We start from the raw sequence: 22,693 nt of genomic DNA, 5'->3' as shown, positions 1-22,693 counted from the left end.
TAGCCTGATTAAATTGTCAATAACAATCACCAAAACGCGATAATGATTCTGCATCATTTAGTCTATATGGCGATTGATAGTGCATAATGTAATGCCGCTAACAAAGCTGCACTGCCTCTCTCGAGGAGAAATCAAAACATATGAGTGCAGCAAACACAAAGTAAGTTAACAGTGTGTTAACAAAGTGAGTTAAACTCAGTTAACATACTGCGGTAAAAATTAAAAATGTTGAGTTTTTATAACATGATACAGTTAAGCAACATCACATGACTAAGAGTGTTGAATACCATCACGATTGAAAATGTGACACTGATTTCATATGACAGTTCACTAAACAAGTAATTAATATTAAGTCACTTACATTTTAGACACAATATTGACCGTTTTTGTTGTTTCAGCAGCGATCAAAGATCACAACAAAACCATAACGAGTCAGTCTCACAGCAACACTCAACCGTGTTTTCATTACTGAATGATTCAGCGTTTTGAATGAATTGGTTAGATCAAAGATTCAATGACCCATTCATAAGCAACTGCCTCATTCTTGATGAATCAGCCAATTTGAGCGGATCGTTTGAATGAATGCCTCAATGACTTGCTTAATAAGACCGCTTATCACCTGCCACCACCTACTGGCAGTTTGTTTAAAAGTATCATTCTTTCCAACATTTCTTATTTGTATGTTCAAAAAATATTTAAAACAATCTCATAGCATTATTTAAAGTAAATTATTTAGTGTAAATTATTACATTTTATTCGTAACAGCCCTATAGTGTCTTATTCTAATTTAATTTATAGATCAAAATTAAGAATTTAAAAAGAAAGATGAAGCATATATTTAAAAAGATAAAGGGAAAATGCCCTTTATAAAGGTAAAAATATCACAGATATGCATATTTAAATATCTCATCTCTGATGAGAATATTGCTTCATAATTAATTACATACAACACAATTGTCACAATGTCAAGCCCTGACACTTTTTATGTATTCATTGTTACAGCCTATATCTTTGTGTTACATTTTGTCTTTTAAAAGGCAGGGACTTTATAAAATAATCAACTATAAAGCAACTCACCACTCCAACAAGTTTAAACAAATAATAATAAAAAATAATATAAAACTAGGTCTACTCTTATACTTGTATATAACCATATCATATGTTTTATTTCATTTATTTCACTATGTCTAGACAAGGACCTGCTTAAAATAAAATAGTCTTAGCCTACTCATCACATTAGTAGAGCGGTAGGCGACATTGTGCAACAGAGTGGAAACTTCTTAAAACAATGTCCTTTCCACTCCTCCCGGAACTTTTTGGTTAGGTCCTTTTCAAATGCCAACTTAATTAAATTGGCCTTGCGTCGATGAAGCATGCTAAGGTGATGCTCTGTAAGGATGTTCTTTAATGTGGAAAAAGAGTTCTCACGGAGTGCCGTGCTTGCACCAAAGGTCAAAGCATGTTTGAGTGCCGTCATCACATTGGCATTGCTTCGAGAGGTTTCTGAAAGTGTTGTTAAACTTTTTTCCATTGTCCATTTACCCCCGTCGGCTGGAAAAGAGTCCTTCATTTGCATGCTTAGGAATTGGTGAGCCATTGTCTATTCAGATTCCACAATTGGTGTATTAGTAAGGTCCAGAAAAGGTTTCACTTTGGACACATTCAAAAAAGTAGAATCTTCTGGGTCCAGAGATTTGAGCCCATCCATCGGCACACAATTGCGTTCCCCAAAGCGTTCCTTCATTCCCCCACAAACTGCATTGATACAATTGAAATACATCCTGTGTAGCTCTGTTTTGTTGCTGAGATCTTCATATATAATTATTTTCTCAACTGCATACATAGCGATGGATGTGTTTAGTGTGCGTCGTCTCTTATTTGGCACAGGCTCCATTGTTGCATCCTTGCAACGCTTCAAGAGTGTCACAAATTCAATCTCAGAACGGAGATTTTCAATACATGTACATGCTGAATTTACAAGTTGCACACCTGTTAACAGATCCATGTCTTCTGCATGTAGCATCAGATTAGGGGGGTCGAGATTCAGTAAGATTTTGTGCCCCATCTCGGCAATTAACCTAAAGCTGGGTTCAGACATGGCCCGCAGTAAACCTGCTGCTTCAAGTCGTACATCTGCTCCATAGGCTGGGCTGCTGTTGATTTCTCGGAGCAGTGTGGATAGGTCATCAAATGATCTTAGAATAATGGAGACCATGTCAAAATGACCAGTGAAGTGTTGGTCTAGGAGGTGCTTCAATGTCTCTTCCTTGTAGAGAATGGCAACGGTAGGCTTTCTGCAGAATTTGTAGGGCATGTTACACATAGTGAAAAAGTCCACCAAGGCCTGCTCTGCTGCCAAAGCATGGGTGAACACCAAATGTAATTGGTGGTTGAAACAGTGGACATAGGGTATATCTCTGTGCAATTTTTGTTGGAGACGTTTTTGCACTCCTCCATGTTTACCTGTTTACATCAGGGAGGCGCCCTCATATACCTGGCTGATGATTTTCCCAGAACTCAGTCCTGTTTTTGTTAGTTCTTCAATGATCATGTCAGTCAGTTTTTCTGCGTCTCCCTGGTCAGCGTTGGCAACTGTCAGAAGACGTTCAGTTGGCTCGTTCAGTTCATTCACAAAAAGCACAAGTATCGAAATATTCTCTCTTCCTGTCGGGTCTCGAGTTCCATCCACTTTTATCATATAAAATGACTCGCCATCCTCTTTCATTATGTGCTCCATGACCAAAGTACTCATAATCTCTATAAAACTGTTTTGAATGTCATGGCTAGTATACCTAGCATTGTGTGGGATAGTCTGCACTATCTTGGCCAACACAGCATCTTTCCTCAAAGTATATTCAAATAAGGACAAAAATAATCTGCATCCATCTCCAGCCATACAATCAAAAGCATCATGGTCAACTCTAAAAGGTAGCTGGTTCACAAGGAACTCAACGACATCGATTACTGATGATAAGTAGTATGCATTCCAAATGTTGGAATGCAGTATGCATAAGTATTATGCATTCCAAAATAATAATTGTATATTATTATTCATATGACAGTAATAACCATATATTGTTAAACAATTGCACTGTGAACATTTTTTTTTAATGAAATATTTTTAGGTATATTATTTTACCTTACTCTACTGTAGGGAAATTACGATACTTTTGTCCTAATTTCTACACTTGCAAGCAGGGCCTAAAACTTACTGGTAGCAGGTGACTTTACCTGCCATAAATATTTTTCCTTGCCATGAAACTGTTTTTGCAAGTACTACAACAACTAAGCATACTTAATTTAAAAAAAAGCCATTTGAAATTAGAACCAACAACTGCATTTTAATCATGACACAAACAAAGATACAAAGATAAAACCTGAATGAAACAAAAACGCTGAATGAGAACGCAAATTCACTCTCTGGTAGCGCTTATGTGGCCTAATGGTTAGAGAATTGAACTTGTAACCAGAAGGTCGCAGATTCGAGTCTCGGTGCTGGCAAGAGTGGTAGGTGGGGGGGAATTACACCCTCAATACCCATGGCTGAAGTGCCCTTGAGCAAGACACTGAACCCCGTTGCTCCCCGGGCACTGGATATATAGCTGCCCATTGCTCCGGGTGTTCATGGTGTGTTTACTTCTCACTGCTGTGTGTGTGCACTTGGATGGGTTAAATGCAGAGCACCAATTCCGAGTATGGGTTACCATACTTGGCAAATGTCACGACTTTCACTTTCACTTTATGGATGAGCAATGTATTTCTGAAGGGAACTGTTGTGAAGTCAGTTCCCTTCAGAAATACATTCATATAAACCCTCACCCCAATATTTATATTTTTCTTCCGAACAGTGAGCTTGCTGTGCCTGTACAGTATTTTCTCTGTGCGTCTGTTAATTTTAGGCCATGCTTGCAAGAGATAAACCCTTGAGCTTTTATTTTGGTGGAAACTTCAGTTTAACTTTTATTATGGCAGAAAACTCCAGCTTCTGTGAAAACAGGTTTACAACATTACAGTATTTCATTAAATTAATAAACATTTCCCCACTGAAATGTTAAAAAATTATGCAAATGTGAAAATTATACATAAGTTTTTGGATGTGTATGGTATGCATAGTTGAATGTGGGAGGTAAATGAGATGCCACGTCGGTGACGGACTAAAATGGGATATCGCTTCGATAGACCAATCTACTTCGAGTGTAAACTAAACGGTACAGCAACCATGGCGATGGGACGTGGTTTCTCCGTTCCCTCCTTCAGGGAACGAGGGTTACCATACGTAACCGAGACGTTCCCTTTCAGTCGGTCACTCTCGACGCCACGTCGGTGACCGACGAAAATGGGATCCCTACCAAAAGCGCCATGGGTGCTGCCCCTTCCAGTGCCCTGTGCGAGCCGCCTGCGCCCCTATTAGGTGTAGGCCGGGGCTCGGAACAAGTAGTTCCACTAACCATTGTCAAAGCACTACCTCACTGGGTGAGACTGGATAACACTGGGAAAACGTACCCGTTCCACTTGGAACAGGGACGCTGCGGAGGCCCCTTCCTTCCCGAAGGAGGTCTCGGGAGCAAATACACATATAGCATCCGTTTAGGTGTATATGGAGAAATTTGAGGTGATTCAAACCCTCTTGGAAAGGCAGAAGTCTGCCGGGGAAACACGGGCTCTAAGGCTATAATGTGGACTATACGCATACGAGTACCGCTTAGGTCTCAATATGGAACCCAGCCTTCCATGGTTCTCACGGATTCATCATGAAGGCCTGGCGCCGGACGTTCCGCCGCGTCCAGCTGCCTAGGGTGATGGAGGATCTCAACAGGGTCTACAGTACGGACACTCTGGAGCAGTTTTAGCAAGCCGACACTAACCGGGGCCTCTCGGTGCCACTACCCGTTTGAGGTGAGAACACAGGAGGATACCGGCTCTACACGAAGGCTATAGAACCCAGCAAATGTGTTAGGGGTCGCCCAGCCCACAACTCTACAAATATCTGTCAGCGAGGTACCACGAGCCAGCGCCCAGGAGGATGCAACACTTCTAGTTGAGTGAGCTTGCAACCTGAATGGGCAGGGCACACCCTGTGCCTGATAAGCCAGGGCAATGGCATCCACAATCCAGTGGGCCATCCTCTGCTTAGAGACAGCATTCCCCTTCTGCCGGCCTCCGTAACAAACAAAGAGCTGATCTGAGGTCCTGAAGCTTTGTGTCCGGTCTACATAGCATCTCAATGCTTGGATGGGACAGCCAGGGCTGGGTCTGCCTCCTCCAGGGGCAGCGCTTGCAGGTTCACCACTTGGTCTTTGAAGGGTGTAGTGGGAACCTTTGGGCACGTAGCCGGGCCGGGGCCTCAGGATTACCTGGGAGTCAGCCGGGCCTAACTCTAGGCACGAATCTTCGACCGAAATGTGTTCAGGTCCCCTACCCTCTTGATGGAGGCCAGTGCAAGCAGGAGCAGAGTTTTCAATGAAAGAAACTTTGGCTCGACTGAATGCAAAGGCTTCGAATGGGCCCTGCTGTAGTGATTTCAGCACCAGAGTCAGGTCCCAAGAGGGTATGGTGGGGGCCGGGAAGGGATTTAACCTCCTGGCACCTCTAAGGAACCTGATGACGAGGTCATGCTTACCTAAAGACTTCCCATTCACGGGGTCATGGTACGCAGCAATAGCGGCAACCTGGACTTTGAGGGTGGAGGGAGACAGCCTTCGCTCCAGCCCTTGCTGCAAAAAAAAAGGAAAGCACAAACCGCAATTGGGCATCTTCGGGGGTATTCTCGGCGAGAAGAACACCACTCGACGAACAGGTTCCACTTCAAGGCGTAAGCGTGTCTCATAGACGGTGCTCTTGCCGAAGTGATGGTGTTCACTACCTCCTGGGGTAGGTCACCTAGAACCCCCGCGTCCCATCCAGGGACCAGACATGGAGTTTCCAAAGGTCTGGACGCGGGTGCCAAATGGTGCCCCGTCTCTGAGTCAGTAGATCCTTCCTCAGAGGAATCGGCCAAGGAGGGGCTGTCGCGAGGAGCACTAGTTCGGGGAACCAGGTCCGCGTGGGCCAATACGGCGCCACTAGCAAGACTTGCTCCTCGTCCTCCCGGACTTTGCACAGTGTCTGTGCGAGAAGGCTCACTGGAGGAAACCCATATTTGCGTAGACCCTGCGGCCAGCTGTGTGTCAGTGCATCCCTGCTGAGAGTTCCCTCGGTCAGGGAGTAGAACAACTGGCAGTGAGAGGTCTCTGGAGAAACAAACAGGTCTACCTGAGCGGCTCCGAACCATCTCCAAATCAGCTGGACAGTCAGGGGATGGAGTCGCCATTCTCCCGGGAGCATTGCTCGAGACAGCTCGTCGGCTGTACGGTTGAGCAGGCCCGGAATGTGGACAGCACGAAGTGACCTCAGAGCCTTCCGACTCCAAAGGAGGAGGTGGCGGGCGAGTTGTGACATGCGACGGGAGCGCAGACCACCTTGTCGGTTGATGTACGCAACGGTCGCCGTGTTGTCCGTTCGGACCAGCACATGCTTGCCTCGTAAGTATTGCCTCATACACTTCAAGGCAAGGTGCACTGCTAACAACTCTAGGCAATTGATGTGCCACTGCAGCTGCGGGCCGTCCAAACCCCTGAGACTGCATGCCCGTTGCATGTGGCCCCCCCAGCCGGTGGTGGAGGCATCCGTGTAAACCACAGCATGCCTGGAGATCTGCTCTAGGGGCACCCCTGCCCTGAGAAACGCAAGATCTGACCACGGGGTTAGGGTTTGGCGACAGGCCGGTGTAACTTGGACCCGGTGAGTGCCGCGCTTCCACGCCCACCTCGGGACTCGGCCATAAAGCCAGTGCTGGAGCGGTCTCATATGTAACAGTCCGAGCGGTGTGAGTGCCGTTGCAGCTGCCATATGCCCCAGGAGCCTCTAATCCAACTCCATACCGAGAAAAGAGATCCTCTGCGTTTGCGAGAGTTTGCTCTTTCCCCAGTTGACCCGAAGGCCCAACAGGCTGAGGTGCCGGAGCACCAGGTCCCTGTGCTCGCACAACTGATCCCGAGATTGTGCTAGTATCAGCCAATCGTCTAGATAGTTGAGAATGCGAACATCCTGCTCTCTGAGGGGAACAAGAGCCACCTCCGCGACTTTCGTGAAGACACGGGGGAGACAGGGACAGCCAGAAGGGCAGGACCTTGTACTGATATGCCCGTCCTTCGAACGCAAACCACAGAAAAGGTCTGCGGTGCGGAAGGATCGACACATGAAAGTACGCGTCCTTCAGGTCGATCGCTGCAAACCAATCTCGGGGACGGACGCACCCGAAGATGCGTTTCTGCGTCAACATCTTGAACGGTAGCCGATGAAGGGCCCGGTTCAAAACTCGCAGATCCAAGATCAGTCATAAACCCACCGCCTTTTTTTGGGTACAATGAAGTAAGGGCTGTAGAACCCCGCCCTCATATCGGCTAGAGGGACCGGCTCTGTCGCATCCTTCACCAGTAGTTAGGACTGTGATCTCTACCTGCAGAACAGGGGCATCAGACGCTTTCACTGTAGTGAAGCGGATACCGCTGGACTTGGGGGGGACGCCGGGCGAACTGAATCGCATAGCTGAGGCTGATGGTCCGCAGGAGCCAACGAGACGGGCTGGGTAGCGCTGACCAGGTGCTTAGAAACCGTACAAGCGGGACCAGCAGAACCACAGCCGTACCCGCAGTGGGGCAGCGAGGTGGAAACCAGGGACCCAACTCGGGCGGCTTGTGAGCAGGCCTGTGTGTGGTGCGAGTGTGGGGTGCAGAGCTCACCTGGTTCCAGGGGTTGGCAGAGGGTGCGTGAGTAGGGCCTTTGTTGACGCTCTCGAACCGCCCGCTGCTGCCATCTGGCGAAGGAGGAGGATGAGTGAGGTCCGGTGTTTGGCCGTCCGCAACTCTCCGTGCCCTCCTGGGACCCAGAGACAGAGAAAACCGCTCTCTCGTCGAGATTTCCAGATTCTCCCCTGGCCCTCCTCCAGGGGAGGGAGAGGTGCGTTCACCATCCCCCAGAAAGTGGCTACCTCTCTCTGGGTCGCCCGTCCCGGGGCCTCTTGCTCTTCCGCTCACCGCCAGGTTTGACGGGGGCCAGGATGGGTGGGGAGGGGTTTCTTTTCTCAGCTCTACGGCGCCACTTGCTGGAGGCTGCTGCGGATGCGGTGGCGCGGGAGCGGGTGGACGCAGGGGGCCGCCCTCGGCGACGAGCAGGCTGGGGCGTTGCAACCGGCGGACGGGTGGAGGCAGCAGCTGCCTGGCTGTCAGAAGGTTGGACTGCCTCAGTCTGCTCCCGTGCAGCCAAGAACTGCTGGGGCAGGTTCTCGACCACGTCACCGAAGAGGCCGGTCTGGGACACAGGCATTAAGGAACTGATCTTTGTCGGCGTCCCTCATCATCAACCAGACTCAGCCAGAGATGACGCTCCTGGACCACAAGCGTGGACATTGCACGACCCAGAGAATGCACGGTGACCTTCGTCGCTCGGAGCGCAAGGCCAGTGGCGGTTCTGAGTTCTTTCAGAACTTCTGGATCGTGACCACCCTAATGCAGGTCCTTCAGTGCCTCGGCCTGGTGCACCTGCAGTAACGCCACAGCATGTAAGGAAAAAGCAGCTTCCCCGCAAGCCACATACGCACCGCCGGTTAGACCAGACGAATGCCTATAGGCCCGGGAAGGAAGCACCGGGTCTCCCCGCCAGCAGGAGGCAGACTTAGGACACACTTGCATCGCTACCGCCCCGCCCCCACTGGGGGAATCACCGAATACCCCTTCGCTGCACTGCCGTCGAGGGTGGTGAGGGAGGAGGAGCCTACCAGCCAGTTTCTGGCAGTAAAAGGAGCCATCCACGACCTGGTGAGCTCGTCATGCACTTCCGGGAAGAAAGGCACCAGGGTGGGGCGCTGAAAACCAGCGCGCACCACCTTGAGAAACCAATCATCCTGCCTCGAGGGCTCGGGACGCGGTGGAGATTTCCACTCAAGCCCTACCCTCTCGGCGGCCCGGGAAAGCATAGCTGTCATCTCCGGATCCAATTCAGGCTTTGCCACCATCCCAGAGGGCAGCAGCACAGCTGAATCTTCATCTGACAGCTCTCCCTCCGATGCTGAGATCGACATCTGGTCAGGGGGAGGCCCACTGGATACCACTGGTACGCTCTTTGAAGAGGGCCCAGTGCGTTCCGTGGGTTACTCCTCTGGATTGGAGATGCAAGAGGAGTGATGGTCCCCAGAGGGTTGGTTCCCTGCGCGGGGTTTGCCACCACTATAATCCTCAAACCGCCCGTGCTACTGCTGGAAATGGTTTTCGTCTGTCGGCCGCCAGAACGAGCCCCAGATCGCGGCAGCGGCAACGGGACTCCGCCCCCTTTTTTGAAGGAAGCGGAGCCTGGTTCACAGCTCCGAGATGGTCATCTTCCCGCAGAGAGAAGATGAATCATCCATGAAAGCTACATCAGCGTGTTTGCCCAGACACGTGAGGCAGCGATCGTGACCATCACCCGTTGCCAGGTAATGACCGCACCGTGAAACGCACGGGTGAAACGGCATCCTTATAAGGACGATCCGTCGTCTTTACAAAGACGCACCCATGAAACTCTTTTAGAGAAATTTGCTCTTTAGGAAATGCTCTTTTAGTGCTGAGGCGCACAGGGGAATTAGCCGCTTGCAACACGACAGGGGGTAGTGCAGCCTGAAGTGTGCAATCCACTCGACGCTAGAATGACCACCGCTGAAGCGCCGTCTCGCCTACACACGAAGCTTCCGAGAGCGTGCTGAACTCGTAGTTCACAGCAGACACAGTTGAGCAGAACGATACTAACGCTCGGCTCCAAAGCGAAAAGCTGGTATCCATTGCACCTGCTGCCTTATTATACTCACGCTGTGATCAGCGGTAGCTGGATGCAATAATTGCATGCCAATGTGCATTGGCTCATTTAGTTTACACTCGAAGTAGATTGGTCTATTGAAGCGATATCCCATTTTCGTCGGTCACCGACGTAGCGTCGAGAGTGACCGACTGAAAGGGAACTGGTGGCCATTGCATTCCCAAACACACTCAATTTAGCGCATTCAGTAATGGAGTTCACTGCATTTACTGTGAATGGAGCTGCTCTGAGAAGCGGAAAACAACGGATCACGAGCTGATCACGTGCGCTGCGCAATGTGCGTGCTTCACTTTGAAACAAGCAGCAACAGACTTGATAAATCATATACAGTCTAGTTAATGAATGGGAAACTCTGTATATACACAGCCAAAACAAAATTTATTCAGACACCTTCACCACTTCACACATTATCACAGTTTATTCGCTAATCAGAAAATGGTAATAAAATATGACGAAAACTCAGAGTTAAACTGTGTCAGAACAAATTCATCTTGATAATGTCAGATAGCACTTAAGCCCAGGACACACCAAGCCGATTATCGGCCGTTTGCTATCGGCGGGGCGACAGCGAGGCCACGGTCGGGCTAGTTTGTTTGGTGTGTTCCACTCGTCGGCTCTTGTCGGCTCTCATCGGGCTCACGTCGGACCGATTCAGCATGTTGAATTAGCATCGGGCCATCGGCGAGAGAGCGCACTCTGATTGGCTGTTAAGCTACGGTTCAGCTAGCGAATCAAAGAAAAAAAAATGAAAGTGGCAAACCAAGCAAACGGCAAAGTCAAGAGGGACCACAAAGAAGCCGGCTGTCATTTCATCACATTTCTTATTAAATATTTGCAAACGACATGGCCATGTGGAACGAGGCAGTTGAAGATGAACTGATCAGCTTGATTCAGGAGAGGCCAGCTCTGTACGACATCACCGAAAAACGATATGCAAACCGAGTGGCGATAGCAAACTCGTGGCGTGAGATCGAAAACAAGCTTGTTATATCAGGTAAGAATTCTTTTGAGCTATTATTTCTTTAGCAGGATTTATTCATTTTGCTTTGTTCGCTTGTGCATAATACATAGCATTTTGTGTATGTGTGTGCTTGCCAAATGTTTTAAATCGCGGACTTAATTGCAATTCGAAAATCACACTAAGGATATTGCAATTCCTAATTAATATTGGTAGGCTATATCGTGCAGCCCTAGACTGAACTGTGTGAGTGTGTGTGTCATTTAAACGCACATTTAGCTGCAGCCAAGTGACTGTGGGTCCCACCTTGCTCCATTCTGCGACCCACAAGTGGGTCACGACCCACAGTTTGAAAACCCCTGCGATAGAAGACTGGGTAAAGAATACCTTTTTTTTTTTTTTTTAAAAAGAACAAGAACAATTTGAAAAAAAACAAGGTCTAGTACTGTAAAAAAGTATGTCAGTGTACAATATCTACTCATTTACTCTTTGTATACATATACACACTAGCTATATTTTGCTCCACTGGAAAGGCACTGCACCAATTTCTGAAATAAAGTACTGGCATAGTTCGTCCCTGCTCCGCTTGGCTCTTGTTGTTGTATTGGTGGTGTTTGGCAGGGGGGCCTGCAGTAAGTCTGGATCTTGTCTCCATCTTCCTGGAACAGTGTCATGATCTGGCCCTTCCTGGTCGATTCCTTCCATGTATAGCACCGCATTCTGTCCGCAGAAAGCTGTGCAGAGCACAGCAAACTAAAACAATGTCCTCCACTTTGGCAGTATCCTGAATGTTAATGGTGTTTAGAAAGACTCTAAAACGATTTGCAAGGATACCAAAAGCGTTTTCTACCACCCTCTGAGCTCTTGAAAGTCTCTAATTGAAGATCCGTTGCTGAACTTATAGTCTGCGGTTTGGATATGGCTTCATGAGATACTCCTTCAAGAGAAATGCCTCATCTGCCACAATACAATAAGGAGCTAGCTGGTCAGAACCAGGAAGTGGTGCAGGGGCAGGGATGTTGACAGTTCTATTTTCTAGGGCATTCTGCAGTGAGCACCCCCCAAACACTCCGCTATCAGAAATCCGTCCATTGCACCCAACATCTACATACAGGAACCTGTAACTGCTGTCAACCAATGCCATTAGAACTACTGAAAATGAATGCTTGTAATTGTAAAATGTTGATCCCGATGCAGGAGGTGTACGAATGTAGATGTGTTTTCCGTCCAGAACACCCAGGCAGTTTGGGAAGTTCCACTGAGTCTCAAATCCATGTGCTAATAGCTGCCACTGTTCCACTGTGTCTGGGCACTGAAAAAAAATAAAAATAATAATAATTAATCCAAGAACACATGTTGGCTTCTTTCATGTCAGCTACAGGATTCATAAAATGAAAATATCTTTAAAAAAATTACATAGATATATAAACAGATATTACACACATAACTTGAGGTATTTATCTTTTTAAACCTGATAGATTGCAGAACAGGTTTCAGGAATGAATTGCTGAATGGTTGATACCCCCACTCAGAACAGGTATGAAAGGCTCCTGATGCTTTCCCCTGTAAATAATAGAAAGCACATAACAGTTATATATACTGTATGGTGTAGCGTATGAGGCCTGAACCAGACAAATTAAAGATTCGATCGGGAGCCTGGTTGAAACATGAGCCGAATTCCACAGAAAGGCAGGATGTTGTAAATCAACTCCTAGCACCACAGTCTTAAGCTAGATAACCAATCAGCTCTTTCACAGAAGAGCTTTCAACATTAACACCATTAGAACAATTATTGACAATTTCAATTTGAAGAAGAGATCGTCAAATTTGGGGCAAGTAATCAAAGAGATGCACAGCGTAACCATCACATGTAAACCCATGATAGTAATCATGATCACAAGCTCTTTGGATTGACTTCCCCCACCTCAAAGGAAAACCAGACTGAAATTCCTAAGGAGACCTGTTAACCTCTCGGGTCTTCACAGGACATATCCTTACTCCCCAGAATAGCACAGAGAATGCCTTCCAATGCATATATGCACCAAAATGAACTCAAATAAGACTTCTAAATGGATATCAGTCCATTGCTTAACTCCATATCATTTATGTAACCCACACATTTGACTTTTATGTTTATAATCACTTATTGTGTATGTCTTTTAATAACTATTGGATAGCTTAAGGATTCATATTCATGTTTAGTATATATGTGTTTCAATCTGCTTGCTTGAAATGTTTCTGACCATCAGTTATTTGTCAAATGTATCATTCTTGTTATAGGAATCATGTCCAAATTATACCCTGCAAGAGCGGGAAAATTCGGACCACGTGCTTGATAAGATAACATATGATTTATGAATGGGTGGGACAAACAATGCAACACCCCGAGGAAAAGACAATATCTAATTGGTCAAGACAACATTTGAGGTGTGGCCAAAAGGCCAGTTTAAATACTCAGGACACCATCAAATTTTGCTTTTAGCTTTGAGCTTGCGTTTAGCTTTTGCTATCAGTCATGCCTGCTTTTAGCCTGCTTTTAGTCATGCTTTGTCATCACTTTTAGCGTTCTTCGAGCGCCGTTCCAGCGTGCTTCGGCGTGCACGCCTGCTGCTACTTAGCCACGATGAGAAGAAACACCACCTAGTCTCGTCAAACTTTACTTCTATTTTTTTTACTTTAGTTTCTTTTCTTTTCCGTTTGAGAGTTTCGTGTTCTGAGTTAAGTTTTGTAATGCCATGTCTCCGAGTCTGACCTCGTGTGCCCGTCTGAAACTTCAACCAGCCCACAACTCCGCATCTTTAGCCTACACCCAACCACGGGCTTCCCAAGACGTCACTTCAACGACTACTGAACTTCCAGCCAATCAGCAACCTCGGGAAACCCCCTTTTCAGCGACAACAAAAGGGAACCCCATTACACAGGCATCACAAGTAACGTACCTCCAGACTCTGATCTGTACTGGTGTTATCTAATATAATTTTAACCTAATTGATGAACTCAATGCAAAGGGTTAATTAAGTGATTGATGGTTGTTCATGTCTATGCAATTTCACGTATTGCTGTAAACTTGGGATTTCACATTTTCATTCTCTTAAACTCATTCTTCCCTAACTTTCTATCTTCCTGCAACTTGTGTGAATGTGTGAGTGCGTGTGCTTATGTGTTAGATTAGTTTATATGTCTTTAGATTTATCTAATAAAGGCTCATTCATATTGAAAAGAGAAGTATCTTGTGTTTTGTGCTCACAAGTTAATTAATGTCTTAAACTGCTGATCTTGTTACTGTGCTAATTAGTAGTGTTTTCACAATAATTTGTGTTTTTGTTTCTGTGCTAATTAATAGTGTTTTCGGCTCGTTCAGTGAATCGCTGGCCGTTTCAGTGATCAGCCGTGTTGATGAAACAGTGATTCTGTTCAAATTCCCTTTAAAATCTTAAATGATTCCCTTTGAGCTAAATTGACCTGTTTCCCTTACAATGGTTTCACCACATTTTCCAGTGTCAATCAATCACTTTTTAATTTCAAGCTAGCTCAAACACATTACTAAAAAAAATTAAAGTACACCTACCTTAAACTTAAAATGGGTAGTATAAACAAAGGAAAAGGTGTTATATTGCTTTTAGCTTGCATAGCTGTTGCCAAGACTCGCAGTGTAATCATGAGGCATTCACCGACGGAGATACAGTTACGGTAGTTTGTGTTTTGCCTTTGGATGATCTGACCGATGAGTTCCTTCAACATGTGGAACTGGACAGAATTTTTTTTTTAAATCGGAGGTTTCATCTATCTCTAGCTCTTGACAAAGGTTTGGGAAAACCCCTTGAGCTTGTCGCTGTAGTATCCAAGATTTCACCCATTTAGTGCGGTTTCTCCAAATTTTACGCCTCCTATTCCTCTTTTCTTCTTCTACAATAGCAAGACCAAGTGCTGACAATGCCAGTGCCTTTTGCAGATTATCAGACATATTTTCACAAGTGAATCCCTCTGTGGTTTGTGAAATTGTACTGTGAAAATGGTACGCAAACGGTGCTTTGTTTACGGTTTGTTTGTGTGCAGTACTAGTTTCCGGTTTCCCTTTTTGGAACGACAATACAAACTACTTCCACCTACAGGTATGGAAAGGTATATCCTCTCGTGCAGAACGCAAGTTCTAGTTTGCAGTCGGTTGTTGTCTGTTTGGTGTGTTCAAGTGCAGCTTTTTGGCCCAGACAGGCCCAGACGCAGCCGACGCGAGTCGACAATACATTCGGCTTTCGTTGCCGCTAGTTGGTTGACGTCGGTTTTGGTGTGTCCCAGGCTTTAAGCAAAAACATGGTCAGGTCACATGTCTGAATAATTTTTGGTCCCAAATTTTGATCAGTTTTACTGGTAGTCCAATCTATGAAGAATTTTTGGTTATAATATGTCACAGTTAACTTTATTTTGCTATCTTCCCTTACATAAATGAACTATTGTGCACTGCACATTTTGTCTTAATAGTTTTTGGTTTAACTGTATATATATATTTACACATTAACCACAATTGTGATAATGTGTAAATGTTTCAAAGTTTAGAGTTGCAGTTAAATAAAGTTAGATTGTGAAGAAATGCTTAGTACTATTGCCCTTGTGTTTCCACACATAGTTGCATTGCAGTCTATGGAGGTCCCCTGTTGGATAGGGATACGTCACTCAGAGCTTCAGGTCCCCACTTGGCATGTTTAACCCTCTGGAGTCTAAGGGTATTGTTGGGGCCTGGAGAAGTTTTGTCATGCCCTGACATTTGTGCTTTTTTCAGATTCTTATAAATATCCAAATGGCTAAAGTCTAATCTCACTGTAATCAGCACAAACTGGGCTATAATAATATGTGAGCAACATGTATGTACATGATTGTGTTTTTGAGAAAAAAAATGTTATGCGTGGTTAGTGAAAAACTAAAAATTTTAAATCTCTTGAATAAGGCAATAAAACACATACAGAACATTGGTTCCCAGGACTTTTTGAGAACTGGAGCTTGTAGCCTAGAATTTTTCTTTCTAAATGATGTGAAAATCATCTTGTTCACTCACTTACAGAAAACAATATATTGATTTAAATTTTCTAAGACACTTTTTGTTGGTAAAAGTCATATGCGAGTAGGCGTCAACTATCATGAATTCACACCTGAGAAGACAAAGGCCTGCATAATGAGCTGCATAATGAGCCATTCAGTCAGCTGTGTCACTGAGAGGGATGAATTTCAAGAAAGAATGTGAGGACAAAATAAATGTACATAATTTTATGTTTGTAGTTTATTTAGAATATATTTAATTATCCCACAACATAATTTAATATTCACTTGCGAGTGCAGATAAACAGTTTATTAGGAACAATCAAAGCTGACTTTCAAACTGAATTTTTTGCATCATTACTCCAGTCACACAATCCTTCAGAAATCCTTTTAACAATCTTATTCTCTACAAAAAAAAACATTTATTGGTATTATTATTATTATTAATAATAATAATAATAATAATGTTGAAAAGAGCTGATAATATTTTTTTCAGGTTTTTTAGGGGGGATAAATTGAAAGAACAGCATTGTTTCTTATATTTGTTACAGTTACATTTATTGGTACATTTATATTATTTACATCAAGCTTTTGAATGGTATAGTAGTGTATATTGTTATTGAAACTTCATAATATTTCACTTGATTATACATTTAGTCAGGAATTATAGTTTGGAAAAAGTCTTTTGAAAAAAGTCTAACTAGTAAAATGTTTACACGTTATGTGAAAAATAGTACAAGTATATAAATAAATAAAAAGAGACTTACTCATGGTTATGATCTCTGCTGAATAACGTGCTTCATTTTCTTTTTTTCTGAGGAAATCCAAATCTCAAATCCTCAACCACATCACATCTTTTTGGGGTGAATTATGTCTTATTCCTCTCATCGCGAAGCAAACAGTAAAATAAAAAAACTTGAAGAACAATCTCGCTGCATTGTCTTCTGTTGTGTGGGTGTATTCAAGCCGCACGCTTCAGTGAAACATTAGAATCTCAATAGCGCACTCGGCGCGGGGGCGTGGTCGCATTAGAAGATAATGAAGGGAGACGTGAAAAATGGACATCGAGTTGTTTTCATATGGATTACTTTATCACAGAATATTTGTTTTCGGCAGCACTTGTTTAGTTTAAAAGTAGACATGTCAGGCTTTCTATAGATACAGTAGGTGGCCATCCAAAACGTTGCTTCTACCGCCGCTCGTACCGCCGCCGCGGCGTCTGCAAAGTGCATTTGCAGCTTTTGACCGCTGAGTGGCGCTTTAATCACAAGTTTTTCGAACAAGCGCATCAAAGCACATTTTCGTAAATAGACGTCAGCTTTGCCTCACCGTTTTGTTATATTTGACTGCTGTTGGGGAAAATGAAAGGAAAACACTTTAGGCTAGTTAAAATATTTAATATTCACAGATGAAAGTTAAGTCCTTATGAAGATATGTGCGTTTCTTAGAACGAATTCAAGCAGGATAAATGTCAAGGCTATGAGCCTGTGCTTATATTTTCTCTACACCATATTTTAGATTTGACACATTTTAAATAGTGTGCAGTATTATTTATATAATATGAATTGTGTGTTATATTATTCAAAAGAAATTGTGGTTTACTTTGCATCGGAGTATTAAGAGTGGTAGCCTATTGTGAGCTAGGCTTGCATGTTTTATAAATTATTTTCTTTATTTTTTAGTAAAACGTGAGGGACTGTATAATTTCGCTCCCATTATTTAGGCCTAATTAAAACAAGAAACGAATAAATTAAACCTGCACGATTTAGCTAAATCACTGAAACTCTAAAGAATGGACTGATTAATAAAACGTCCTCATGATTAAACTCAAGTCATTATAATCAACAAAATACACACGATGTAAAAAAGAGCTTCATTAATTGACAACTTAAGTGATTTTAAATGGAGTCTTCTTTACTTGCTTTCATATAATTAAAGTAAAGTAAAAATAAATAAATAAATAAATAAATGAAATAAATTGCAGCCGCATTTAAATGCAGGTTTGTACAATATTCTGTAAAATGTCAGAGTGCAAGATTTGCTCGTCGCGCATGATGCTGAGTGCACGTGCAGCATTTATTCTTATTTGTCTACATTTTATCTTAATTACAAATCTTGTTTGGTTTTATTTTGAATAATTGCATGTAAAAAAAATATTTACTTTGTAATGCATATGCAAAATGTGAATTATTATTCATATTCAAGTGTTTGTGCAAAATTTATTAATGCACTTGACAGGGAGGCGCCCTCTCGATCACGTGATTTTTTCCCTAATAATGAAATAACTGAAAATCTGGGTGTCTCACATACATGAGAAATATATCTACAGAAAGCTTTAAATGTCTTTTAAACGAATCAATTCAAAACGAAAGCATTATGTAATCTGTGAAGGTTTAATTTCTCTCTAAAGCCGCCTTCATGTGGAGAGATTCAGCACTGTGAATTTCATCTTGCAGCCGACAAGAAAACATTTGTTTATTAATAAATAATTAAAATGTCTCCTTTTTCACTATTATTAGGCTACTTCTGCCTGTGCTTTGTGGCAAACTTAATGCATGTTCTTGAGCGCGGAATATATTAAGGCTCATTATGGATTTATAGATGTAAATTTAATATAAACCTGCGATTAGTTGAATAATGACAAATGACCGACTAATAACTAGAAAAATCTTACGTGGGAGGCAGATCTATTAAATAGCCTCTAGACATCTCTGTTAAAGTTTTTTAAAGCATTTTATACGCGTTTGTATAAATTCTTCTTTCAGAACGGTCTGTAACGGAGAGATGCCTTAACAATGATTTTCCCTCTGAAACACAAAAATGAAAATTTAAATAAAATTGATATTTTATGTTTTGAGAATGGCCAACCCTTCTCTGCAGATATTGTGCTTCTGGTTTGTGCATTTTAAATCACATAAAGTCTACAAAATATAATGTCTCCCAAAACTCTGGTGTTTTTTTGTCACCTATTAAACATGTTAATAGACGGATACTTTACTGATGTCTGGACTCTATTTGGGATTTAGAAAAACTTAAAGAGATGGTTTAAAATAGGCCTATTGTTTATGAATAGGCTACATTCTGTGAAAATGTATATTTCACACTCTAAAAAAAAATATTTTATGGACACAATAAAATAAAACGGGCGATGCTCCACTCAGGGCTCGTAGTTGTGATTGGGCTTCACCCTCCCCGTGCGTTTGAGACTCGCTGCCGAGCGGAGTATGAGCAGTGCGGTGTTATTCTGACTGGAGCGAGGAGCGGATTTTTTAAAAGTCGGAGCGTCGTGGTTTTCACTCGCTCCAGCCCTGCTCCATCACGAGTACAATTCATGCCAACAGCCCGTAATATAACTGCATATTTAGCAATAATTCACATGATAAACATATTTAGCTATATCTTGATACACATAATCTCTCTGATCAGAAGACTATAATAAATGCAAATATAATGCAAATATATATAAATGCATCGATCTGTAGATAAAATAACTGACGGATATGTACTGTTATTTTCAATACAAACAAAATTTGCAGAGCAGAAAGCAGCAATTATACCTTTTAATGCTGACAATGTTATTAGTTTGGCGTTTGATAGGAAGTTTGCACACAATAGCCTAATCCCCTTTGAAACTGTCCTGTTATTTTATTTATTTATTTATTTATTTATTTTATTTTATTTTTATAGGCTACAGTATGAAAATAACATTTCAACTTTATCCACGGAGCGAGTGCGGAAATTGTATGATTGCATGATGGGCTAGTATTAAAAAATAAATAAATAAATAAAATAAAGGTCTTTCCAGCATTAAGGTAATAACGTTACTGCTTTTTTTAATCGTCTTGACTCAATTATAAATTTGACTGGTAAATGATAAAGAATTATAATAAAACTTGTCTTGAACAATTTCTTTGTCATTTGAATATTGGTTTTAAGTAGGGAGGCAAAAAAAATCGATTTAAATCGTAAAATGGATTTTTTTGTGAAAAAAATCAGGGATTTTTTTTAGGCCATAAGGCCTATCGCCCAGCCCTAATGCAACAGTTTGGATCTTTTTGTTTTATTTTATTTATTTATTTATTATTTATTTATTTATTTTGAGTTAAGGCACTTCCTCTGAAATTAAGTTATATATAATAAACTTTATTGCGTTATACAGTAGTCAACATTTGAAGTGGATCAAACCTTTCTTTAAAGTTGTCCTAAAACCTGTTCTGCAAGTTTGATACCCTCATAAGGCACTGTCCATATGAAAGAGCAAGAAATTCACACACTTTATCTCGACCCCCACAGGCTATACAGAACTACCCCCCAGCTGAACGAAATTCGGTCTGTTTTTTGGCTGCGAGGAACGGTGTTGTCATGTTACTGTGTTGAAACATGCCTGCACTCACAGCACCCCTACTCTTTTTATTCATTATTTTCTCGCAGCCCATATTATTATTTTCACTAGACCAAAATAATAACAAATTATCAATTGATAATTAATCATTATTTTCTGCGAAAATCATTGTTTTTTGTGAACGTAGGCGTTTGAGGCAGGCTTTAAGACCAAGCGGAATCCTCCTTCAGCTGCTCCCGCTTCACAGCGCGCTTCTCTCGCTAACAGCAGCCTGCTTCACCGTCCGCGGTTTGATTTTACTAAATCAGTTTGAGCGAATACAACTTACTGATCATGAGCCCAACATTTAGCAAGGCGGGAAAACATTCAGTCTACCTGAAGGAAGACGTATTTCATTGAGCTAATGCTGTTAAATAGAGATAAAAAAAAAAAAAAGAAAAGAGTAGGCTATTCTTAAACTAGGAGCTCATTATATTGAAGTACAAATCCAAACACCAGAAGCAACCTATGCAGTCTCAGTGTTCTTTAATTGAAAAGTATGCATTTTATTTATTCACAGGCTATATGGTTGAAATAATATTTTAGTTGAAAACTTTAAGTGCCATTGTTTAAAAAAATGCATCATAGAAACGTTTCATTGACCTTCAGTTGTCATACTTTAAAATCCCATGCCATTTGTAATTTCACTGTATTTTCACGTCCTAAATTACTACCCCAGTTCTATAATGGTTAAAATTTATTCAGGCCGATGGCGTTTTTTTGACATTATTTATTTTTATTTTTAGAATAATTGTATCCTACATAAATGGGTGAATCAAAACAAATATAAACTTTTTAACTGCAGGCAGATATAGGCCTATATTATTGTACATTACAAATATTTGGATCGTCCCTAATTCTGTCCCTTATTTTATTAAAGAATAAATACTTATTTTCTTCAAGAATAAACATTATAAAAAATAAAAGAAAGAACCTCTATTAGCCCTTATTTGTAGGTTGTAGGAGATATGCGAGCGATTTATTAGATTTAGAAAAAGAAAAAAGTGGGTGCTTGGTTTCAGAAAACGAATACAGTTCGTAAAAAATGCTATGATGCAAAAGTCATGCTAACTTATTAATGCATAGAAATAATTTAAGCAATTAAAACCTTTTTTATACTAGATTCAACTTGAATTCAATACTCTATTAAACTGACTTTAAAATCTCAAGGAGTTTATAAGTTGAAACGGGTAAAATGTCAGAGTGCATGTTAAATAGCCTAAATGAATTTGTATCTTATATAGTATCCGAAGAATTGATTGCATGTTAGCATAAAACTAACAATATATTTTGATTTTTTTTTCTTTTTTCTTTTTTAAATGAACAATTACTGTATAAAATGTTACAGCAACCTTTATATGAAACATTTTGAAATCGTCCACAGCTGAACAACGCGAGAGGCAGATTGAGCGCGCGGAGTGAATGTGATGCACAAAGTCATTTTCAGATGCAATGGAGATGTAAAGCTGGATAAAAACATACACGGAAAAACACGCTAAAAAAATAAATTAAGTTTGTGAGAGTTGCATTTTATTACATTCAGAAATAATAACGACAGGCCTAATAATGCTAGGCTAATGTACCTACAGGATATTTTTAGTTCCCTTCACTTTACAACAAATCCTTTAAATTCAACAAATTTATCAGAACAGAACAAGAATTACAAATATATATTTTCTAATGGATAAATATAATTGCAGTATAATATAGGCTTATAAACAACAAAAAAATAAAATAATAATAATTTAAAAACAATTTAAAGCGATACATAAGGTAAGGTTGGGCTTATCTCTCTCATTCTGGACAAATCCAAACATGTTGCCCATTTGAAGCTAAACTCTTATTCATTAGGTAAAACAAGCTTTGGATTTCACACGTGTTTCAGTATCGATGGAAAAAAAAATCCATAATGAGCAAAAATATGCCAAAGTGGACCGCTGCTCGCGCCGCATGGCTCGGTGAAACGACTGCTGTTTCCAATAAATATGTAAGCATGAGGGCACCAGCGCGATCAAAGTCACAATTCACAATTTTTGGTCACACAGTAAAGGCATAATTCAAAAATGCAAAGTGTTAGCAATTTGAAAAGTCAAGAATAATAACAGAGTGAATAAGAATTATTTGTAAATGCTGGACCGTTCTAATTCGCTCTGCAAATGGAACCTGAAGATTATTATAATTTTTTTTTTTTTTTTTTTTTAAGAATGAACCGAAATGAAAACATTTAGCTTTTAATCCATATATATATATATATATATATATATATATATATATATATATATATATATATATTATATATATATATATATATATATATATGTATGTTTGTATGTATGTATGTGTGTGTGTAATGATTGTTTGATAACAATAGCATGCATAAGAGCCTTTGTGTAAAGGTCTTTCTTTAAATTTTTGATGAGTAGACTGTAGCCTAAGAC

At 41.7% G+C, this 22,693-nt stretch overlaps 1 protein-coding gene across 1 annotated transcript in view; it reads left to right on the top strand.

Annotated features, from left to right (window-relative positions):
- The first annotated feature begins 10,728 nt into the window (after positions 1–10,728).
- Positions 10,729–22,693, top strand: part of LOC109101967 (ribonuclease inhibitor-like) — a 33,834-nt gene continuing 21,869 nt past the window's right edge. The window contains exon 1 of the mRNA XM_042737672.1: positions 10,729–10,879. Coding sequence (XP_042593606.1) covers positions 10,729–10,879 — 151 coding nt within the window. The remainder of the gene's footprint in view (positions 10,880–22,693) is intronic.

The sequence above is a fragment of the Cyprinus carpio genome, chromosome B13 (genome assembly GCF_018340385.1).
Source record: "Cyprinus carpio isolate SPL01 chromosome B13, ASM1834038v1, whole genome shotgun sequence".
NCBI classification, from domain to species: domain Eukaryota; kingdom Metazoa; phylum Chordata; class Actinopteri; order Cypriniformes; family Cyprinidae; genus Cyprinus; species Cyprinus carpio.
This window is presented reverse-complemented; position numbering and strand designations above follow the sequence as displayed.